The sequence below is a fragment of the Dichotomopilus funicola genome (genome assembly GCF_033296635.1).
Source record: "Dichotomopilus funicola strain CBS 141.50 unplaced genomic scaffold C8A04scaffold_22, whole genome shotgun sequence".
Taxonomy (NCBI): domain Eukaryota; kingdom Fungi; phylum Ascomycota; class Sordariomycetes; order Sordariales; family Chaetomiaceae; genus Dichotomopilus; species Dichotomopilus funicola.
The window spans coordinates 222,747-243,048 of NW_026944043.1; the positions used below are offsets into that span (position 1 = coordinate 222,747).

Genomic DNA, 20,302 nt, shown 5'->3' on the forward strand with positions numbered 1-20,302 from the left:
AAATATGAAATGGCGGTGGGTAACAGCCGAAAATATTTGGGGCGACCAGAGATCAACCGGTGCCCTTTTGTAACTTGACAAGTCAAGCGAAACCATCAGAAGTCTGTTAATGAACTCCCAGGCCGCAAAACCCGCAAAACGCCGTAAAAGGCAAAGAAAATGTGCACGAAAGTAACGTGGCTATGGGCCGCACAGAGAAACATTGTGTTTTTCCGAATGCGGGAATGCACAATGTAGCAGCGATGGTGGCTTGGAGAAAGGCAGGGTGCTCCAAGCCAAGTCCCACATCGAATCGAGAATGAATTTCGGCATATCTTTCATCGATTGCCGCTGTTGTTGCCGCTTGGTCTAATACCGGGTTCCTCTTGCACCTTTGTGACATGGATGTTAACGCCGATGCATGTCGATATCATAACCCATTATCCGGATCATGAGCAACGGCCAAGATTGCCGCAAGTCAGGTCAGAATAGTCCTGACGGGATTGTTGGGAGTCGTAATAAGCCTGCGGTTGTAGTGACTTGTTGATTGACGGCTCCATGGTGGGCATTCTTAGTTGCTAGTCTCGCTTTTCACGCCTGTCCTGCCATCGAGTTCGACAGCTTCGTTCAGATGAGCGGTGAAGATCTCGGGCACGGCCCGGTCCTGAGGCCACGGCTTCTGAGTGTTGGTCTTGAGCAGGAGCTTATCGTAGAATCCGAGCAGGTTCTTGAGGCCCGTTTTCGAGGCCGGCTGCTGTGAAGCATCTGAGAAAGCCAGGTCACGGAATTCTTCGTAGATTCCGGCATTGAACTCGTTCAGTAACAGGTGCGACCAAAACTTGTAGAGCCTCTGCATTTCCCTCACGGACTCGCCTGCCTTGGTAGCCCGTCGTTTTTCGAGAGCCTCCTTATAGATTTCGTTGTAAGTCTTGAGCTGCCTCTGGTCCTGGGAGAGCACAGCTGCTTGGTCGTCCAGCCAAACGATGGCGCTCTCAACAGGGTCGGTTGCGACGGAATGGTTTCCATTCACACTATCCCGGGTCAGAATACTTGGGCCTGCAAACAGGATCGGAAACCGATTGAGAGCGGGGAATGAGGCGGCTTACCTGGGAGCCTCAGGGGAGCCGACGGAGCCCAAAACATAACCGGCAATGTCAGCGACATCGGGAGAAGCTGAGTTTGTCTTGTCATCGAGGCTCAAGACCACCGTCAACCTGCCCAGTTGGGAATCCGGAAGGTTGGTCATGTTCTCCAGAGTGATCGGCGACTGCGGGGGGGCATATTCCGGCACACCCGCAGACAGTGGCGTCTCGTGGTTTCCCTGGTGGTGACCGTTGACCGCACCGCCGTTAATTGAGTGGTCGTACGCGCCGCCGTTGACAAAGGACGGCGCATAGATCTGGTCATCGGAAAAGGCCGGGTAGCTGGCGGAAGCGGGAGTGTGGTACGGCGGAGGGATTACCGGGCCCGGGTAAGGCGCGGCGAACTGGGTCTCCGGTTTGGCATAGGGAGTCCAGGTGGCAGGGCCATCGTTGCGGTAGGGTTCGGCCCGCTCAGCGGCCGGAAGGACGAAGTGCTGCCACTTCTCGCGCGTGCGCAAACGCTCAATATTGTCATCGCCGACACCAAATTCAATTGAGTCGGAAAGTGAGCAGGCTAGGCGGACCAGCTCCACGTCCTCGGTGACGGCCTTGATGCGCTTGAAGGATGCGATGGTTGCAAGGTGAACGAATCCCTGCCCGTCCATGTGCTGACGGAGGTAGTAGTCCTTGCAAAGATTCTCCACGGAGAGGTAATACTCAATCTGAGACTTCAGGATTGGGACCGAGGCGTCAAAGATCGGTGAGTACATGTACGGTGGGTACTGGCCGACCGCATAATCATTTGCAGGAGCGGCCTTGGGCGGGAATCCCGTAGCACCCGCGTTGTTGCGGTTGTTTGGCTGGTTAGAGCCGGTCCACTTGTTGCCTCGTCCCCTCGACGGCTGACCAAAGGACGCAGGGAACTGGCCTGAGAAAGGCGGGGGGCTATGGGTGTTGGAGTTCTGCCGAGACTGGAATCCGTTCGTAGCTGGGTAATGGCCGTTGGGAGCGTACGACCCCGACGGGATATGTTGCGAGTTGCTGTGGTTCCCGCGAGAACGGTAGGAGCCACCACGGCCGCGGTCGGGACGGCCGTCGCGTGCTGGATAGGACTGGCCATGTGTGCCATCTTTGAGATACTCGCCTCGTTGGAAGTTGTTGCGCTCTTGTGGTAGGCTGCGAGTCCCTGATTGTCCGTTCTCCAGGTTGAGAGACCCGTTCTCAAGCCGGATATCTCGTGTCGCGCTAGCTCTCTTGGAGGACTGCGTTCTTTTGGTTAGGGACCGAATTGGAAATGAAGGCAAGATGGGCTTTGCCCGCGAGAAGATGGGGCTTGCAAGGGTGCTGAGACTTACAGATGAGGCGTCGAGACCAATGTCACGGCTCTGGTCTGCCGGGTTCCCCAACACAGGTGCCTTGCGCTGTTCGCGCGAAGCGCCGTCGGTCGGAGCACGCTTCGACGTGTGCGGCGGCTGAGACTGAGTGCCGGTACGGGTAGCAACACTGCCCTCACGGGGGCGAGTGGCGGTGGGCTTTGGTCCCGAGGCGCTTTGAGCAGGAGAGGCCTTGTCGCTGGCTGAGCCAGCAGCCGGCTGAGGGGTGGTGCCAGCAGCGGCGTTCGAGTGGTTGTTGCCCCTCATTGAGCCTCCTTCGCGGCCACCACGCGGGGCGCTACTGCGGGGCTTGTTGCCGCGGAGCTGGGGAAGCTGTGTCTCGAAAACAACCGAGTGCACAATGTCGAGCTTCTCCCATGTCTTCTTGCGCGTCGGGCCAGCTTCGTCCAGGCTGTCCTTCTCCGCTGCATCCGTCTTCTCCGACACCTTGCGACTCAACTGGTCCCGCACAGCAGCTGATTTCGGATCGGGCCACGACGAGGGGTCGGCGGCGGGGGGTAAGGCAGCTGAAGTCTTGTCGTCTTTGTCGGTGGCACGGCTACCACGAGGCCCGTTGCGGCGCGAAGCTTGGTCAGTGGGCCGTGATGTTTCCACTGACTTCTTGTGAGCCGACTTGTCTCCATTGATGCCGTTGGTGGCATCACGAGGGGTGGCCGCCTCTAATGAGGTGCTCTGTTTCGATACAGCGTCAGCTGAGGCCGACACCATGGCCCCCCGAGCTTCTATGCGCTTTGCCCAAGGATTCACAGTCGGAAGCGGGGCCTCGGTAAGAATGACCGGCTTCGGGGGCTCTTTTGCCTTCTCGGCTTCCTCTTCCTGCTGTTGTTCATTGGGCGCATCTTTGTCGCTACCGCGACCCTTCTTGCCCTTCCGGCCCTTTCTACCCTCCGTGCTGTCGTTAACCCGGGAGGTTCGGCTAGCCGGACGGGACGCCTTTTCTTCACCTTGGCTCTGGGCCCGTCTTTGGGAGTCGGCGGGTGTTGTACCGGCTTCATTGGCCGTCTTGCTGGACGGCTCGGCGGGGAATGGGGCGGAAGAATGGGAACCAGCCACAGATGCGATTTCCGAGTCCTGCTTCAACCCAGCCTCGGCGGAGGTCGAGCCCAAATGCTCGGTGTCCCGAATATCTGGTGCGGTCGACACGACCGATGGGGCCGTTCCTGATGTGGCGCCGGTGGAAGCGTCATCCTTCACCTGCGAACCAGTCGTCGATGGGGCAGGGCTCGATGTCTCTTGAGGGGTTGGCTGGGAAATGGTGCGGCCTCGCGCGGCTTGCGCGTAGGAAAAAGTCGCAGCCGACATTTTCGTTGGCGGGGTATACAGCCGACGGTGTCGCCCTGACTACCTTGTTAAAATAACCAACGGTCAAGAACCGCGGCGGCCGTGCGAGCGAAGCGTATACGCTCGTCGATCAAGAATAGGCAAGCAAAAAATTGCTTGCTGAGCTCAATGACCTTCGCTAGGATCGAGCGATGTCCGGAGAGGTCAACACAACCTCCCCGCACTAACGAAACGCTGGGGCGTCGAGACCCGAGCGAAAGAGGGGAAGCGGAAGAGAGTTGTCGAGAAAGGAATTCGCGACGGTCGGAGTTGAAGCGGCCGATGACAACCCAGCCTGGCAAACGGCGTGGGGGAGTACCGGGTGTATCGCGAGGGGGGGATGACCTCTTTGGAGGCGAAAACGAACTTTTCGGTCAAGGTCAGGAACGACTCTTTCGGATTCGTTGGATCGCACAAGTAGCGGCGTCTCCTGCTTAGAGAAAGGGCTGTCGAAGCGACGCGGGACTGACGAAGGGAGGAAAGAGAAATAAAAGGGAAAAAAGAGTGCAGAGGGCAAACGCGGCGGGGACCTTATGCGTTACCAATGCAACTTTTGCTGTGCAGGTGGTGCTGAGAAGCCCGAACGGAGCTGACGTCGACGGGCGACCGAAGACAGTGCCCTTTGCCTGGCGACTGACCTCTAGAAAAAAGAGTGTCCTGAATAAGGTGAGGGCACAATGCGGGAATGAGGAGTGAGGGATGGTTCGAGGAGGGAAAAAAAAGAAGGGGAAAATAAAAAAGTGCGCCGAGGGGGTAGTACGCAGAGGTGCTTCCCAGGGCGGGCGTAAAGTGGATGAGATTTGTGTGTGTGGAATAAATTTTTCTCGGCTTTCGGACGCTGCTAAAGAAATGGTGGAGTTAGAGCCCGAACCTAAACAGCTCGAATCGTCCAAATGCCCAGCCCACCTGCACAGCAGCGCTGGAATTCCGGAGCGGAGGGGAGGGCCCGCTGTATGGTGTGGGGTTCTGGCTTTGCGCGAATATAAGTCGGCACTGCAACCGATTTGCAAGGAATGACTGGGAAGCAACTTGGGAAACGAGGAAAATCGAACACGGAAAATCCTACGCGATACCAAGTCACGGCGGCCAGGAACAAGTCGAGTTTCGCTTTAAATATTCTTCATGTTGATCTTGCACTGCCTTGACCGCCCCAGAACCACACCGAATCACACTGAAGACCCGTGAAACCGACTTTCCCTCCTGTGAGAAGTTCCACGCGCCACAAGCAACAATGAGTGTTCCCTTCCGAGGTAGGCGGGGATAATCAGATACATGCTTTTCGGCTCAAGGCAACTCATCAATCCTCTCGGCGTGACCAAGAGGGCCTTAACACGGGGTGTGGCCTCAACCCGCTGATGAAACCTCGAATTCGAGAACTAACAAAGCAGGCTGCGTCTCACGATGTCACTAACACTCTGCACGTGTACGGCACAAGGAGATCTGGCGTCAAAGCCAGCGCCGGAATGACCAACCGGTTTTTGTCTTGCTCGCTTCCTCGCACAAAGGTTCTCACAGCCGGATGCTGCCACGGGCACGCCGTGGATTGATTTTCAGCAATTTCCGTCCGGTAGCATTTTGCTGGGAAAATCCGGGGCGATGATGGCAACCTGCCTCCTCTTCCCGTATTGAGACGAGGGACCTCGGGCGACCCTGCCAATGGCTCCGTGCTTTGCCTAGGTAGGCGGCTGTAAGGAGCATCGGGGTGGTGGTCTATTCACGCAGTGTCTTTGGCCCACACTGAACGAATAAAGTAATCCCTGTTCTGAAGCCCGAAGACCTCGCATCGCTGCAGGCATAGGCATCTCACCTCATCTACTCGTGAATCGAACCGTGTCTCCGGTGTTCGGAACACCAGTGATTTTTACAACACTCTCTATCAAATGGCAATCCCTCTTCGAAGCTTTTCTCGTTGCTTCATTGCGGCTTTGTCAACCGAGACAGCGGACGGAAGGGGGGTAATTCCCACGTGCGGACCCCACGGGTAGTGCAACATAATCAACATCCGTGCAGCTCTTGAAAGAGAATACCAGGCGTTTGAGGCCGGAAACCCCTCAAAGAGGACCTTAGATTAGGTAACAAGCCGCTTGCCCAGCTCTGGGCTGCCGATTGCCCTGTCCGACGATGGCCTGATGCGCTTCCTGCGCGGTGGCACTTTTTTAGGACCCCAATCGGTTCTGTAAGTCCCGTCAGATGTGCCCGCTGCGGGCAGAAGTGGGATGTTGTTCCCGTTTCGCTCCAACGCTCACAGACCCCGCGTCACAGGGCATTTCCCACCGCAAGAGCAAAATGGTCAATTTAATCACTAGTTCCTGCCCGCCCTAATTTTATTTTTGGAAACTTTCCCCAGTTTTCATAGGACTCTTCATTTACAACACACACATCGAGGGGTTCTAGACATGATTGCATCGACTCCTTAAAAAAGCGTGGTTTACCATTTACTTTGTAGTCAGATAGTTTGTCAGGTGGACCGGAGGGGCCGGCCGAGGTGGGGTACCGAACCTTTTCAGTATTTTACAACTCCCACACATTCACATTGCCGCGCTGCACCAGGGTACGGATCCGTACAGCTTCTCGGAACAGGAAGGTCCCCGAAACCGAAGGTTAGCGCGAGACGCGGCCAAAATTACTGAGTAGAAGATTAAGTTTAGGACTTGTTTCAATAACTGGCAGCTTAACGAAAGTTGAGAAGGTGGGCAAGCGCAACCAAAGACCAAGAATGCAAAATCTGGCAAATGAAAAGATGTCGACGTTTCCATTCCATCGTTTCCAGGCCTTTAACTGGCTGCCTACCCATCATCACAGAAGCACGAAAGACAAGGCGGCAAATAGGAACGCCTCATCTCAGACGTCATTCCCTCGTCGCGCAGGCGCGATACTCAGTCCATGGAAAGAAAAAAAGATATGTAGATGCCTAGCCCCAAGCTGCCCTCCCACAATGGTTTTCAAGGTCTGCATGATAAGCTGCCTGCCTTTGAAATATTGCAGCCTTTCGGCAAAGATGCTTACATAGTACATCGCGCTGTCGCTTCCCGTCGCGACACGTAACTGTCGCAGTACTAGATGGTAGGCAACGGCTGAGCGATGGTGAGGAGGGAGATTAACACAGGATGGCCGACCAAGCAAGGCGAAACCGAGGAAAACCAGTCGCCTGGAAAGCTATTCGTTCGTGTGTGGAGCATGGTTGAAGGTGGTTTAACCTCCGGCTAAATAATTGCAGCTTGGTGTTCCCGGTCAATATGAGAATTAGTCTGGTCTGGTCCTCTCGTGGCTTGCGCAGTCGGGGCCCGGGCCGTGCCTACATCCGGGATGGCCAGAACGAGGGTACAAGGGGGTTGGGTTTGCTTGATTATTTGGTTGCTATCGGCTGGAACTAGCATGCGTGTGAACTGGATGGGCTACAAGGCATGTGATGGAAAACACTTGGGCTGGGGTTCAAATTCCACGCTCTTGAAATTAGATGGCGACAAGAACTGTAGCTGTTTAGCACACACTGCTATACAAAAGTGTACAGAAAATACAACGGCGACGTCCATGAGGGGAAACCGTCAGCCGCAGGTAACAAAGAAAGGTGGTAATGCGGACAGAGTGGAGGATGGTTTTGAACCTTGTGACGCCGCCCTCTCCTGTCTTTTCCCTTTCCTACTCAACTGGTCATCCAGGCGGCCGCTCGGCGAGCACCAAAACTGCTGACCAGGCGCAACCCACTTGAGCCCATGGGGAAGTAGCTCACAAGGTACCATATCAACGCAGCGAGCTGGGCGAGACCCGCAAACAGTGTGAGGATCGTGCTTTGGAGCTGCGATTTCGGATTAGCAACCCGCGGCCGATGGGATTTGAGTGCGGACCCGAACTTGGTGGGGCACTTACGCCGACGGAAAAGTAGAGTGTCAACCCGAGAGACCCAAAGTAGGCGGCCGTAAAGGGTAACCGCGGGGTTGAAGCTAGGTGTTGTACATATGCCCAAGGACCCATCATGGCAGCGAACGACGACAGGAAAAGCACCGAGCCCAACGTCCATCTAAGAAGATCATTCCAAGTTAGCCTCAGGTCATATCGCCACGATCTACAGTGTACCCGAGGGGAGACACTTCTAAAGGATTCCAAAAGCTTGCCGTTTAAACGGTAGCTTCACCGAACCCTCCAGTTACATGCTCCCGAGTGGCTTTCGAAAGCCTTTGGGCGAAGCTGTGTTCCTGGCACTCTACTTGGGCACACTGCAAGCGGCGGAAAGATCGAACCGAACATGGTACTCACAGGACGACAAGCTTGCGCGGCCTCGCAAAAGAAATGACGGGGAACAGGGTGAAGCAGATGACGAAGCAGGCGAGGGCTCCGAGGTTGCAAGCGCCAAAGATCAGCAGACGGTCCCATCGACTCACTATGTCTCAAAAATTAGTCCTCGCCCCGGAGGTATTCGGCCGACAAGCATATAGAAAAAGGAAGTAGAAAGATGAGAGACTCAAGTGTGGGAGAAAGTGATCATGATAGAGTGAACCGTAGCAAAGGGGGGTGGGGCTGACTGAGACACCGCCATGCAAAACCGGCACATGTCCTGGATTATAGGTCTTTCTGCAGGGGAGATCAAGGACCCAAGGCGGACAAAACCAGACGGGAAGGCGGGCGGGAGGTTGCGGCGTGGGGTGGCAAGGAAGGGCATGAAAGGCATCATCGGAGATAGGCAAAACCGGGGTTGACTCACAAGCAAACCACGCTTCTTCCTCTTCGCGGCGACTAGGCGCTGGTAATGGGGCGCCAGGGCCTTCATGTGTGGGAAGTTGGACATAGCCACGGTCGCCGAACGGGTTGTATGACTGAAGCGAGGAGAGAAAGCCGCCTTGCGGTGCTGTGTTCACCGGGAGGTCTGCCGTGCGGCGCGACCAACCCAGGTTGTTGATCGAATCGCGAAACGACGCCGATGCCATAGTCCGCCAGAGTCGTCTTGTTCGGGGGTCGTTCCGCGCACCCTAGGGTATCACTCTGGCAAGGCTGATGGGCGAAGAGTGTGGGGACAGAGCGTTGGGCGAGTAGGACGCCTCGGGGGATTCACGGGGGTCTCGGCTCGTGGCTCGGTGGGGGGGTCGGGCGTGGGAGATGGACGAGGCTGATGCGGTCCCGGTGACCCCAGTCGAGGCCTAGGGTGGTGTGTAGGCGAGCGGATGCGTAAGTACAGAGAGTAGAATCGACGGGATTAGGTCTAGGAGGTGGATTGAAGGACGGAAGACTTCGGGTGCGTAGGTGTGGATGGAAATGGTGCGGTAACGGAAGCTGTCGTCCAAGTCGGCTGCTCAACACACCATCGTAGCTGCAAAGTCATGCGACGAGCTAGCCTAAGAGTGGAAGCGAGAATGATCCGGCGTCGTGCGCAGATGATTTTCCTCGCGGTGATCTGGGAGGGTGTCTTCTCGTTTACCCTGCTCGGCAGTCTGGAATGAACCGAGCTCTCCCTCCTCCTTTTGTTTTCACTGTTGTTCGCGGTCGTCGTAATCGAAAACGAGTCAAAACGGTCGGTTCGGCCGGTTCCGCGCCACACACGCGCCCTCTGTGATATGGCCGATGGGTTGGCGCTATTCGAACGCTATGGGTGTGTGGGTGGGTGGTCGTGTTTTGGCCGCTGCCTCCCAGAGCAATGGATGATCGAAGCAGAAGCAGGCAGTTGGTTTGCTGGGTTGCGGTTCAACGCTTGCGCAAGCTCTGGAAACGGCATCCTTGCAGGATGGGGGGCCGGGAGGGCACCCACTTCGTCGATCCTGCCCCCGTGATTGGCTTTTCTGACCACTCAGGACCCACATTGAAGTGGTCACGGACCACTCAAGGAGGGTGCCAGCCATGCCAGGGTGCCATTTTGGTTTGGGCATCTTTGGGAAGTCTGTCTCTATTTTCGGTGTAACAACACCCACACCTCAACGACCTCAACCCGGAGCGATTCCCGCGCACTCCAATAAATTAGAGATCGCGCGCCATCACGTGGGGACTCACTTGACCCCGCCGTCCGATAAGATGCGATCCGACTAGCGGCGGTCCTCGGGCTTCTCAGATTGGAAAACGGAGGAGGGGTGTGAAACGGAGGGCGAACACGAGGGAGGAAAGGCGGATGCCGACTAGGACGCTGTGTTTGATTCCACGTTTTCTTGGGTCTGAACTCTGAGCCCAACATTCCTGGGCTGATTATTTTCCTGAGCGCTTCCTGTGATGGCAGCCTCAGGGATCGGAATGGGCGAGAAGTCGGCTGGTCTCCTTTTCTTCCCGCTTCCCCTCGTCAAGCGAGACCGCGATGCTCAACGAGAGTGATCTACCTTAGCAACCCGGGATATCTAGCAGGAGGTGTGCCGGCACCCCACCGGAACCCACTTAATCTTTTACCGATTCAGAATTCTTGAGTGTAGGAGTGTAGTGTACGATGCCGATGTACTGGGTATCACACGGGCCGATCCCTTTTCTGCGTCCCTGTCGCGCCGTGGAGCTTTGATGCCGGCACTCGTCCTGCCCTGCAACCAACCTCCGTCGGACCGGGGCTGCCGCGGCCAGTCGGTCCTCTCAGCGTTAAGACCGGCCACCTTTGACATGTCTTGGCGCCTGCAAAGCTCGATCCGCGGAGTCATTACGTATCGTCCACCAAGCGTGGGAAAAAATGGTGGCTGCGCTCCTCGTTGGTGTGCCTGGGTGTCTCACCTGCGAGTCACACTGGCTGTGTCCGGGCAGGTTTTCGGTGAGGAGGGGGTGAGCAAGGTGGGAGAACTAAGGCTCACGACGGACCGGTCATTTTTCGTTCTCCTCCCCGTTTATTTTGCGCCTGGGAGTGTCTCTCAGGTAGGTCGGTACCTGCCCATTTCTCAGCACACCAACTTGTTAGAGTCTCGATGTCAGGCGACTCATGGATTACTGGAAAGGTGCAGGGCTTAAGATATCAAGGTGTAGTGGGCCTTGAGGCCTCAGAGCCAGCGATAAAAGGACAGCGAGCGGCCACATGCGCCCAGCATGCTGAGAAAATGATCCCGTTTCTCTTCTTGCAGTTGTTCGCAGCTCTCTTCCAGATCCCTCGTATCTGGCACCGACGATCGTAAGACAAACGCCCACATCGCAGTTTAAAGCTGTCTTGTCAACCAACACCCCAAGCTCGCAGTTCCCAACCACCTCACGACGACGGCCCAACGAGAGACCAAACGTTTATCTCGTCGTCCGAAATCGGCCAATCGAAGACTTGAATCTCGGCATACACTAGCCTCCCGCGGTGCTCCCGGACCGCGCCAAACACAGGAAACAAGTTCTTGCGCGTCTATCACCAACATCGCACTCGGCAAGCGCCGCCTTGGAGTCCAAACCCTTGTCCACAGGAGGATTACCCCGCTATCTGGCGCCCTTGCCGCCGAACACCAAGAGTCAGTCTCCGGCACTCACTCGCACTGGGACCGAACTTGTTTGCAACGGAGAGAAGTTGAGTGAGCGAAATAACTTGGAAATCGCCAAAGCAAAAGACAAACAACAGTGGTTGGCATCCCTTACGAAGTCACCTCCACGCCGAACGGAGAAAGGTGACAAGTCTGAACCTGGAAGTTACCCGGCAGTCCCGTTGTACCGGCCTTCCTTTTTGATTCGGAGCCAGCCAATCAGGACCCCAAGTCAGCTCACGGCCATTCTCAAAGAGGAGCAGCACTCTGACAGAACGTCAACACTGTCTGCCGTCTTACAGTGAACGAGGGAAAGGCCAGCAAGACATATCGTTTCTGACTCAGTTCCCTGATTTACCGCTCGTCTTATTCTCCCCTTTACCAGGCCGGTTTTTAGGAGAAGTTTTGAATCCGGCTTCCCGGTTATATTCTTGGCGAGCCGCTGCCCAGGACCCCCCGCCTTGTTGAGTTGCGCTTGGATTCTTCGCAGCGCCTTCCCAGTGTGTGCCTCACCCTGTCCAAATCAGGGTACTCCGTGCAAAGAGAGCCAAGGAATACCAACTCAGCCTCAGCCGCCGTTCCCGCAACTTCCGTTCTGACTACGCGGTCTTTACCTCTGCCTTTCCCACCATTTGCCCCCATAAGCCGGTTGGCTGCTTTCTTCTGGCCCCTGGGTTCCCGTCGTCCCAACCGTCCCAACCCGAGTCACCAAGAACCACAACTCATCCCCGAAAACCCATCTCAAGCGTTTGCTACAGCGCTTGCAAACCATCACCACAGCCGCACTCAACTCGAGGTGGCCTTCGTCCATCAGCGATTGCGCAAAGGCGCTTGCTTGACCCAAGTCCAGCCTAAGAACCCCGCAACCCCAACAACGCCAGAAACGGCACACTCGCAACTGGCGGTGCCGCTTCATCCGAGTTCGCCTGGGGAGCTCACGATCTTTTACCGCTCTTCCTGGGGAGACTATAAACGCCCCACCACTCTCCCCCGCCAATATCTTCCCCGCTCCATTCCCCCAACTCGCACATCCTCGCCTACCACTAGCACGCACCACCTCATATTATTCCCTGGCAGGGAGCCTTTCGCGTCCCACATCCCGCGTTCTTCCCGCCTGCCTTGCTTTTTATAAGGCCGGGACTTCCTTCGAGTGCCGGTACCACGGCATCATCCCTTCAAGCCCGGTTGGCCCCGTCCCAGACAAGGAACATTTTCTTGAACATTTTTTGTCCCGCGACGGGTTCTTGGTCGCTTTCTTTGCAGAGCGAGCGGCCCGAAGGGACCATTTCCCAAGTGGGTTAAGCGGCTGCATTGTTCAGCCCGGACGCTCCCCACATCCGCACCCTCCCAACTTTTAGCATTTCCACCCACCGCATCCACCGAACTTGTCACATCCGACACATCTTCTCAACTCATCCTGCCCGTGCGCACCGAACACAACACCGGATTCTGCACGACCTTCGATCGCGGCCTCAAGAATTTTCGAGTTGCTTCAACCATTCCGGCAAGACCCCACCTAGTAAGCGAGCGGCAACATCGCTACGATCGAGTCATCCTTGCTTCGGCTCGACCGACCGACGACCGACCGCCTCCACCCCGCATTCAATCCTGCCCTGCCTGATGGAGAACGGCCCGACAGCGAGAGACCGAATTTTCTTTTCCCTCTAGGCATATCCATAAAACTGGTCTGTTCTCCCTCAGTGTTCTAGCCAACTGCACAGCCGCGGCCTGCTCTGACAGTATCGCTAGATGACGCCGTTGTGGCTTCTGTAATCCTGAGCTAACGTGCATCCCGCTCAGGTGCCCTTGGACCCCTTTTGCGCAGAGGGTTTCAACATCAACTCGGCATTCGGGTTCAATATCGCCGGTAGCGAAACCAATATAAGAACCAATATCAACAAAACTACAAACAAGCTTTCAGGAAGCGCATCCTATATTCCGAGCGACCTCGACGTTGTTTCATATTTCTTTCCTTCTGCATAAGCCTTCCACTTCCACCACTTTCGCAATGGCACAGCACGGTTTTACAATGAACGGGCACAATGGGATCGACCCGAACGATCTCAACTACCAAACGGGGTTCCAACAACACAACTTCGGCAGCCGCAACAGCTCGTCGACCGCGTATTCAAGTAGTTCCGCTATCTTTGGGGATGATGAGTTGCTTGAAGGGTTGAACAGCCCGGGCGAGGCCCCAATGCAAGATTTCGGGGGGGTGAACGACAACGTTGTGGGCGTGGGTTACTCGCACGGGGTCTACGGCCTCCCCATCAACGGCTACTCAAGCACGCCCGACGGCGACCCGATCCAGAGCCCATTCGCCCATAACTTTGCTTATCGCCAGATGGGCCACCCGCAGTCGTTTGGCGGCGCGCTTAAGTCGCCGCTGTCCTACGGCGGCTCCCCTTTGGCCAACCCAGACATGGGTGATGGCAACGACAGCGCCACCAACGTATTTAATGCCCAGGCCCAAGCGCAGGCGCAGGCTCAGGGCCGTCTTGGCACCACCCCTATGCAGCGCAAACAATCGCAAGCCGCGAGGGGCTCGCTCACTCCCAAATCTGCTTCCATGGCTACGATGGCAGTCAACACCGAGGGCACCTATGGCGCTCAGCCGATTAGGACAAGCGGGGCCCATCACGAAAAGTCTCGCTCCGGACAATGGATCCAGACACCCAACAGCCTGTCCTCTTTCCCGGGCTCTGGCTTCTCCTCGCCGCTCCAGCAGGGTCTCCCGAGCACGCAGATCAACGACCTGATCCTCAAGGGAGGTGTGTCCATGCCCGCTAAGCTTGGTGCTCCGTCGGCCGCTGCCTCCACCCAAGAGGCGAGGCGGAAGCGACGCCGAGAGTCTCATAACCTCGTCGAGCGCCGCCGGCGTGACAACATTAATGAGCGCATTCAGGATCTCAGCAAGCTGGTTCCTGCTCACCGTCTGGAGGACGAGAAGATTCGGAAGGCCATACAAAACGGCACACCGCTGTCGCCCACTCTTTCGGGGATTGGTGCGCCGTCTCAAGCGACGTCTTCTCTGGCTGGCCCAGGCGCTCGTCGGGCCGCGGGCGGCAATGCCGGCAACATCACCACGGGGTTGCCAATCGAGGACAAGGACAAGGGCCCGAACAAGGGTGACATCCTCAACGGCGCTGTGAGCTGGGCTCGGGATCTGATGTGGATGTTGCACTTGAAGATCCAACAGCAAGAAGAACTGATCAATGCTCTTTACGAGCGTGGTGGACAACTCCCCTTTGAGATCACGGATGATGAACGCCGGATGCAATCTGAACTGCTAGAGGCTATTGCCCGTAGTGACGAGCCTGGCGGACAGTCGCCAGCCATGTCGTACTCGCGCACTGCTGGATCCGGCCTCCGTGTGCCCCATCACACTGACTACAAGGGCGAACCTCTCGGTAGCAATGGCCAGGAGGTTGACCATGGCTCCGTCAGTCCTGGTGAAAACGGCCACAGTATGCATCACGACATGCTTGACAATGGGGAGTTGATCGATTTTGATGACGACGGAGATGTCTTCAAGGAGGAAGATGAGTTTGGGATGGACTTGACGGGTTAGTCGTTCATTAGGTGACGTCAACCTGAAGAGGCCCTTCCTAGGCTCAAGACAAGGGTTACATTTCTTTTTTCCTTCCCGTTCCCGTTATTCTATTTCTTAGTTATTCATTTCGTCTTGATGCTTTCTTTCCTTCTCCTATCCCATTCATTCAAGGTTCTGGCTTTTCATGGTCTGCATCTGCATTGTTTTTCATTGCTCTGGGATTATACCTTATGCATATGTGGGGTTGTTTACGGCGCATGTGGGTTCACGGCGCACTGGTGTCGTTTCTTCGGACGGCCCTCGGCCCCTGCGGGAAGGGGGCACCCACGGATATGCCGTCTTGATCTTTCCTTGTATCTATGTGTCCGGTTATGATTCCCTGCACTTAGGATGATACCTGATGGGTTTGATTTGTTCGGCATAGGGCCGGCGATGGTTGGCGGCCGGTATGGGCTGGGGCGCTTTTGTGCCAAACGGCTTTTTTCCTCATCTCTCTTTTCTACATTTACCGAGTTACCATATCTTTCATTCCCTTTTTGGCTGAACACAACCTCGCACGACCTCCCATGAACGTCGCTACTCTCTCGCTCTCGCTCTCGCTATTCCTATTTCTTGGCATTGCATCCTTTTGACGACATGACATATCATCGGGGAGGAGGTGATGAACAGCCCGGACTGTTTAACGGCTTTATGATAATACCCTCAATACACGCCTGCAGTTTCTTCTCTTCACGCGTGGCATGTCTGGTGCTCTTGTCGTCGGATTTAACTCACCCGGACCCAGTTAATCCACTCGGACCCCTATGTCGCGCCGCGGGGAAGGGGTTTGAACTTTGGGACGGCGTGGGGTTGTTTTTTCTCTCCACAGTGCCTGTTGCGTTATACTTGTTCTAGACGTAGGTCCAATTTTAAGCGGCGGCTCTACGGGAGCTTATTTGCAGCCCACATGTCTGTTCACGCACCCGGCTGTTTGGAACCGGGAGCTTTGACGACGTAATTACATAGGTATACGTAACATGTAAACATGATGTGTAAATACGCTGAAGGGGTCTGTGTTGATACCTCGTATAGCGGCCAATAGGACATCGTGTAGACATCTTATATCGGATAAACAAAAGGGCCGCCTTCATAACTAACCTCGAACATGACCAACCTATGGACCACACCCTCGCCCCATAGACCCCCAAACCAAACCACCCAGCCAACTCTCTACCCCAATTTACCCCCCTATCCCCCCCCTCCCCAAACAACCAACCTCTTTCCCACCCCGATACTTACATACCTATATATATACACAATGACTCATCTCCCCAAAGGCCCTACCAATGCCTCACAGAAAGCAGGTACTCGCTCATCCCCGTCAGGAGGTTCCACACGTCCTTGCGCTTCATGTCCTCCTGCAGCGCGATGCGCTCAAGCGCCGAGCGGCCGTTGAAGTACTTGCAGAGGACTGGCCAATTGTTGGCTACGCGCTCGTCCCAGTCTAGTGTGGTGGGGTTGTTGTTGGGGTTGTTGTTGGGGTTGTTGTTGGGGGTGGCTGTGGAGTTGGGGCCGGTTCCTGCTTTGGTTGTTTGGGTGGGGGTGTCGCTGGTGCTGGCTCCTGTTGTGGTGGTGGTTGTGGTTGTGGTGTTGATGGTGGATGTGGAAACAGTGGTGAGACGGTTGGTGGGGTGGTTTCTTCTGTTGAGGCTGCTGTGGCCGTGGCTGTGGCCGTGGTGTCCGTTCCTATGGCTGTGCTTACTACTACTTCCTCCTCCTCCTCCTCTCTCCCTTTCTCCAATCCGACTGCCACTCACGCTCTTCCTCTCCCGCAACCGCTTCTCGATCGCGCTCAGATACAGACTCTCCCGCCCCGTCGCCTTCTTCGCGTCTAAGATTACGTGGGGAGTGATTCTGTCCAAGTGTGGCGCGCGGTTCACGCTGGGGTGGGCTGTCTGTTGAGGCGCAGCCTTGCGGGCGTGGGCGGTGGCGCGCTCGGCGAGGGCTCGGGCGGCTCGGTCGGCGAGACGGGCTAGGCGGGCTTTTTCGGCTGCTTTTTCGACGGGGGTGGGCTCCGAGGGTGGACTGCTGCCGTTGTTGTGAGTGTGGTTGTTATTGTTGTTGTTGTTATCGTCGTGGTCGTCATCGGCGCTAGTGCTAGTCGAGTGGAAGGTAGGTAATGGCATAGGAGAGGTGATGCGAGTGGAAAGCGGGGAGACGGGTGTTGACCCTGTGGCGGTCGTGGGATAGATGGGGGAGTGGGAGTTGGAGTGGGAGAGCGAGAGGTTGCGAAGGCTTGGGGTACTGGGAGAGGTGTGGTCGTGGGGCTCAGCGAGGAGCGGGAGGAAACCCGAGTGGAAAGCTGACACGGCTGAGTCTCCAAGCCCGGGGCTCGCGGTAGAGGGATATGCCCCTGGAGTCGTCGCTGCGGTACCAGGACCGGCCTCGGCGTCGGTGCCAAGATCCGTAGCACCACCACCATTCTCTTCCTGCTTCCTTTCCTCCTGCTCAGGACTGCCCGACTCACGCCCCTTGTTCGGCGAGCTGTACGCCCGCGCGATATCCTCGGCCTCGAGCGCGTGCTCGACCTCGTAGATGATCTCCGGCCAGACGACGACGTAAGCAAAGGTACACAGTTGTGTGACCCAGCCGCCACGCATGAGCCAGGCCAGCATAGCCATGTAGACCGGGCGATGGGCCTTGCTAGGGCAGTGTAATTTGTACGGCCGCGGGGCCACGCTGAGCTCGGCGAGGAAGTTGGGCAAGGACGGCGAGAGGGGGAACTGGCGCGCCCACTGCATAGCGGCCTGGGGCAACCTGCGCATGTCGCAGTTGGGGCTGACAATGTACATGTCGCGGGCGTGAAGAGGCGGGATGGCGATGGCGCGCCGCCAGAAAATAAAGTGCTGGGCGTACTTGCGCACTTGGGCGGGCGTGAGGATGTTGCTGGAAAGCTGGCATACTTGGTGAAAGCTGGGATAAAAAAAAACAGTGTTAGCTAGCTGTTGAAGATTCGAACAAACTCCAAGATTATACTATGAGATCATGAACTGGAGGCACTCACGAGAGGGTTGGCTTGCAGTGGCGCACAAACTCAATCATGGCCAGCGTTGTCTCATCCGGGTCGTTCTGTAGCTCGGCAACGACCCTCTTCTCGTCCATCATGAGAAGGAGGGCAAAGTTCTTATCCAGGAAGCCTGGCGTTTCCACGGCCTCCTCAGCCATGGCCGAGTTTGCCGTGGTCAACCAGAGCCCATCGCGGCCCTTCTCGCCCTGATCGGGGAGATCCGAGACGTGGAATGGGACGGGGATCTGCACCGAATGTGTCACGGTACCCTCAGGCGTGTCGAGCTGCAAAGCGGCGATCCGGTTTTGGGAGACGGCCTCGTAGATGTCTTGCATGGATGCGGCGAGGGACGAAGTAGAGAGGATCTCTTCCCAGAGCGAGCTCATCTTGCGCTCTGTTTGTGAGTTTACGTCAGCTAACGATCCAACTAGGATTCAAAGGGTGCTACATACTGTCCTCGCGCCCCTTGTCCTTGAGAGCCAGTATCCGCTTCGACTCTTTCCAGACAAAGTCACTCCGCTGCTGGCAGTACTTGTAGGCCTTGTTGATCTTCTTGATTATGTGGGTAAACATGATGTCGACGAGCGGTTTGACCTCGTGCTTCTTGGGGTTGAGGAAGAAGACCAGGTTGAACATGGTCATGGAGCTCTTCTTGTCCTCAGCTTCCTCGGCCGTCCTGCTCTGCGCCGTCGGGTTTGCCATGTCCCGCACGTCGACTCTCTCGCCCTCATCGCTTGGGCCCTTCTCTCCGCCGCTCCGGGAGTCTTCCTCGTCCTTCCTGATACCGTTTCCTCCACCTGCCGAGTCCCTCTGTGAGAGCGACTGTGACTGTGACTGTGATAGCCGCTGTCTTTCACCCTTCTTCTCATCCACAGGCTTCTTCTTCTTCTTCTTCCGCCACACCCCGTTCTCCGGCACCTGAATCGGATACGAGACACAGTAGATAGGATCCAGCGAGACCTGGAAGAGGCGCTTGTGGTACGCGCGGGCCGGCGTCAGGATGTTCTCCAGGTCCTTGGTCGGGAACCCGGCGACATGCTCCCACGGCACGATCTGGGTCCCGCTTTCGGTGACCAGGTGGTCGTCGTGGTTCCACTGGGCCAGCTCGGCCGCGAGCACCACGGATGCTGTCCCCGTCTCGATGCGGACATCGCGCGAGGGTCGGCTGGGCAGCACGCTGTCGTCGTCGTCGAGGTCACCGGGGCCGGGGCAGGGACCAGAGCCGGAGCTAGCGCCGCCGGCGTGTGTGTGGGCCCCGCTGGAGGGTTGGAGAGATTGCGGGTAGTGGAAGACAAAACGCGGGCCGTCGCGGGAGCGGTTGATGACGAGGGCCACGCCTAAGAAGTTGTCCGTATTAGGGAGAATGGGGAGCGCCATTGTCGCTCGTGGAGGAGGTTTCAATGCACGGGTTCGCGATTCAATTCATCATTCGTCCATTGGGTACTTTAGGTAGGTGACGTCAAACGGCGCCGGCGGGTCCCGGCGCGGCATCCGAAAATCGAGGACGCCGGTTGATTGTGATTGATGGATGGAAGTCGGCGGGTGTCGGGTGGGTTTCTTCGGCGCTGTGGAAGTCACCGGCCGTCCGGTGCAGTGCACTGATTGAGGTGAGCCCGGGAGCCACCAGTCCCAGGCCCCGGTCAGAGCACATGGAATTTAGATAGGTACCAAGTCTTCATTGAATTCGAATTTCAGTCACTCAGTTCCTCAGCCGTTGTCTTTAGGCTTATTTCAATTCCCCTCAATTCTAACATGTTTCTCGTTCTTGATTTGGCGATTTTGACGATTTTTTCCCCTCTTTTCCCTTTTCTTTTCTTTTTAAGCAACTGTGGCATCTACTTCTCTCGCCTAGCTCAGGTAGTTATCTCTTAGCAAATGCCAAAATGGAGACGCGTAAGGCCCGTGCTGTGTGGGGGTGGATGACGACAGGGGTGGCGCTCGGGCCAGATCACAAGCCAAAGGATGAACCAGTGACCTGGGCGCTCAGGGGCAGTGATGCCACGAGGGCCCGCCCAGGCACCTTAACATGGGACAGAGGGGCAATTGATCGTGTGAGGGTAATGGGTGGCCTCCCTCGCGCTTCAATGTCCATAACTTTCCTGGTTTTCCCTTTCAACAAAGAAGGCTGAGGCCGCATTCCTGCATCAAACACCGCTCCAGCTTGTCCCATAATCTCTGTAGAATTCCGCCCCCGACCTCTAGGATTTTGCCAACTTGGACGGGAAAAAAAGAACCAGCCCGCCTTTCTGATTCCAGCAGGTCTTGGTGCATAAACCCCTTGCGGACCCCTGTGCATGCACAAGATCGCTCCACCGCTTTCTTTTCTGAAATTGCCCCTCGGTACGTACCACAAGAGCTGTTCAAAAGAGCTCTCCTCATTTGCACGAGCTTCCCAACTTCCTTGACGAGTACTTTTGGTGTACTTGTAAATCGCAAATCGCAAGAGAGCTTTTCTTCATACACCCTTTCTCTCGAAGGCAACTGGTGATCAAACACACTCGATACTGCGACCCACTACACCCTGTCCTCAAACTCGACGCAAA

General features: G+C 56.3%; 4 protein-coding genes across 4 annotated transcripts; 1 reads left to right on the forward strand and 3 right to left on the reverse strand.

Annotated features, from left to right (window-relative positions):
• Positions 1 to 550: 550 nt before the first annotated feature.
• On the reverse strand, positions 551 to 3,757 carry C8A04DRAFT_11298 (uncharacterized protein; the record flags this gene model as incomplete). The annotated part of the gene is made up of 3 exons (XM_062776912.1): positions 551 to 1,010; positions 1,086 to 2,323; positions 2,417 to 3,757. 3 exons carry the CDS (start codon positions 3,755 to 3,757, stop codon positions 551 to 553), a joined length of 3,039 nt encoding a protein of 1,012 aa, XP_062638035.1.
• A 3,661-nt stretch (positions 3,758 to 7,418) lies between these two features.
• C8A04DRAFT_36431 (Got1/Sft2-like family-domain-containing protein) lies at positions 7,419 to 8,697 on the reverse strand (the record flags this gene model as incomplete). The annotated part of the gene is made up of 4 exons (XM_062783524.1): positions 7,419 to 7,571; positions 7,643 to 7,793; positions 8,030 to 8,153; positions 8,475 to 8,697. 4 exons carry the CDS (start codon positions 8,695 to 8,697, stop codon positions 7,419 to 7,421), a joined length of 651 nt encoding a protein of 216 aa, XP_062638036.1.
• Positions 8,698 to 13,168: 4,471 nt separating this feature from the next.
• Positions 13,169 to 14,731, forward strand: C8A04DRAFT_36432 (uncharacterized protein; the record flags this gene model as incomplete). The annotated part of the gene is made up of 1 exon (XM_062783525.1): positions 13,169 to 14,731. The coding sequence occupies one exon, from the start codon at positions 13,169 to 13,171 to the stop codon at positions 14,729 to 14,731; it is 1,563 nt and encodes a 520-aa protein (XP_062638037.1).
• Positions 14,732 to 16,032: 1,301 nt separating this feature from the next.
• C8A04DRAFT_11347 (nitrogen permease regulator of amino acid transport activity 3-domain-containing protein) lies at positions 16,033 to 19,136 on the reverse strand (the record flags this gene model as incomplete). Its single annotated transcript, XM_062776933.1, has 5 exons — positions 16,033 to 16,274; positions 16,374 to 17,105; positions 17,172 to 17,665; positions 17,757 to 18,153; positions 18,212 to 19,136. 5 exons carry the CDS (start codon positions 19,134 to 19,136, stop codon positions 16,033 to 16,035), a joined length of 2,790 nt encoding a protein of 929 aa, XP_062638038.1.
• Between the last annotated feature and the right edge of the window lie 1,166 nt (positions 19,137 to 20,302).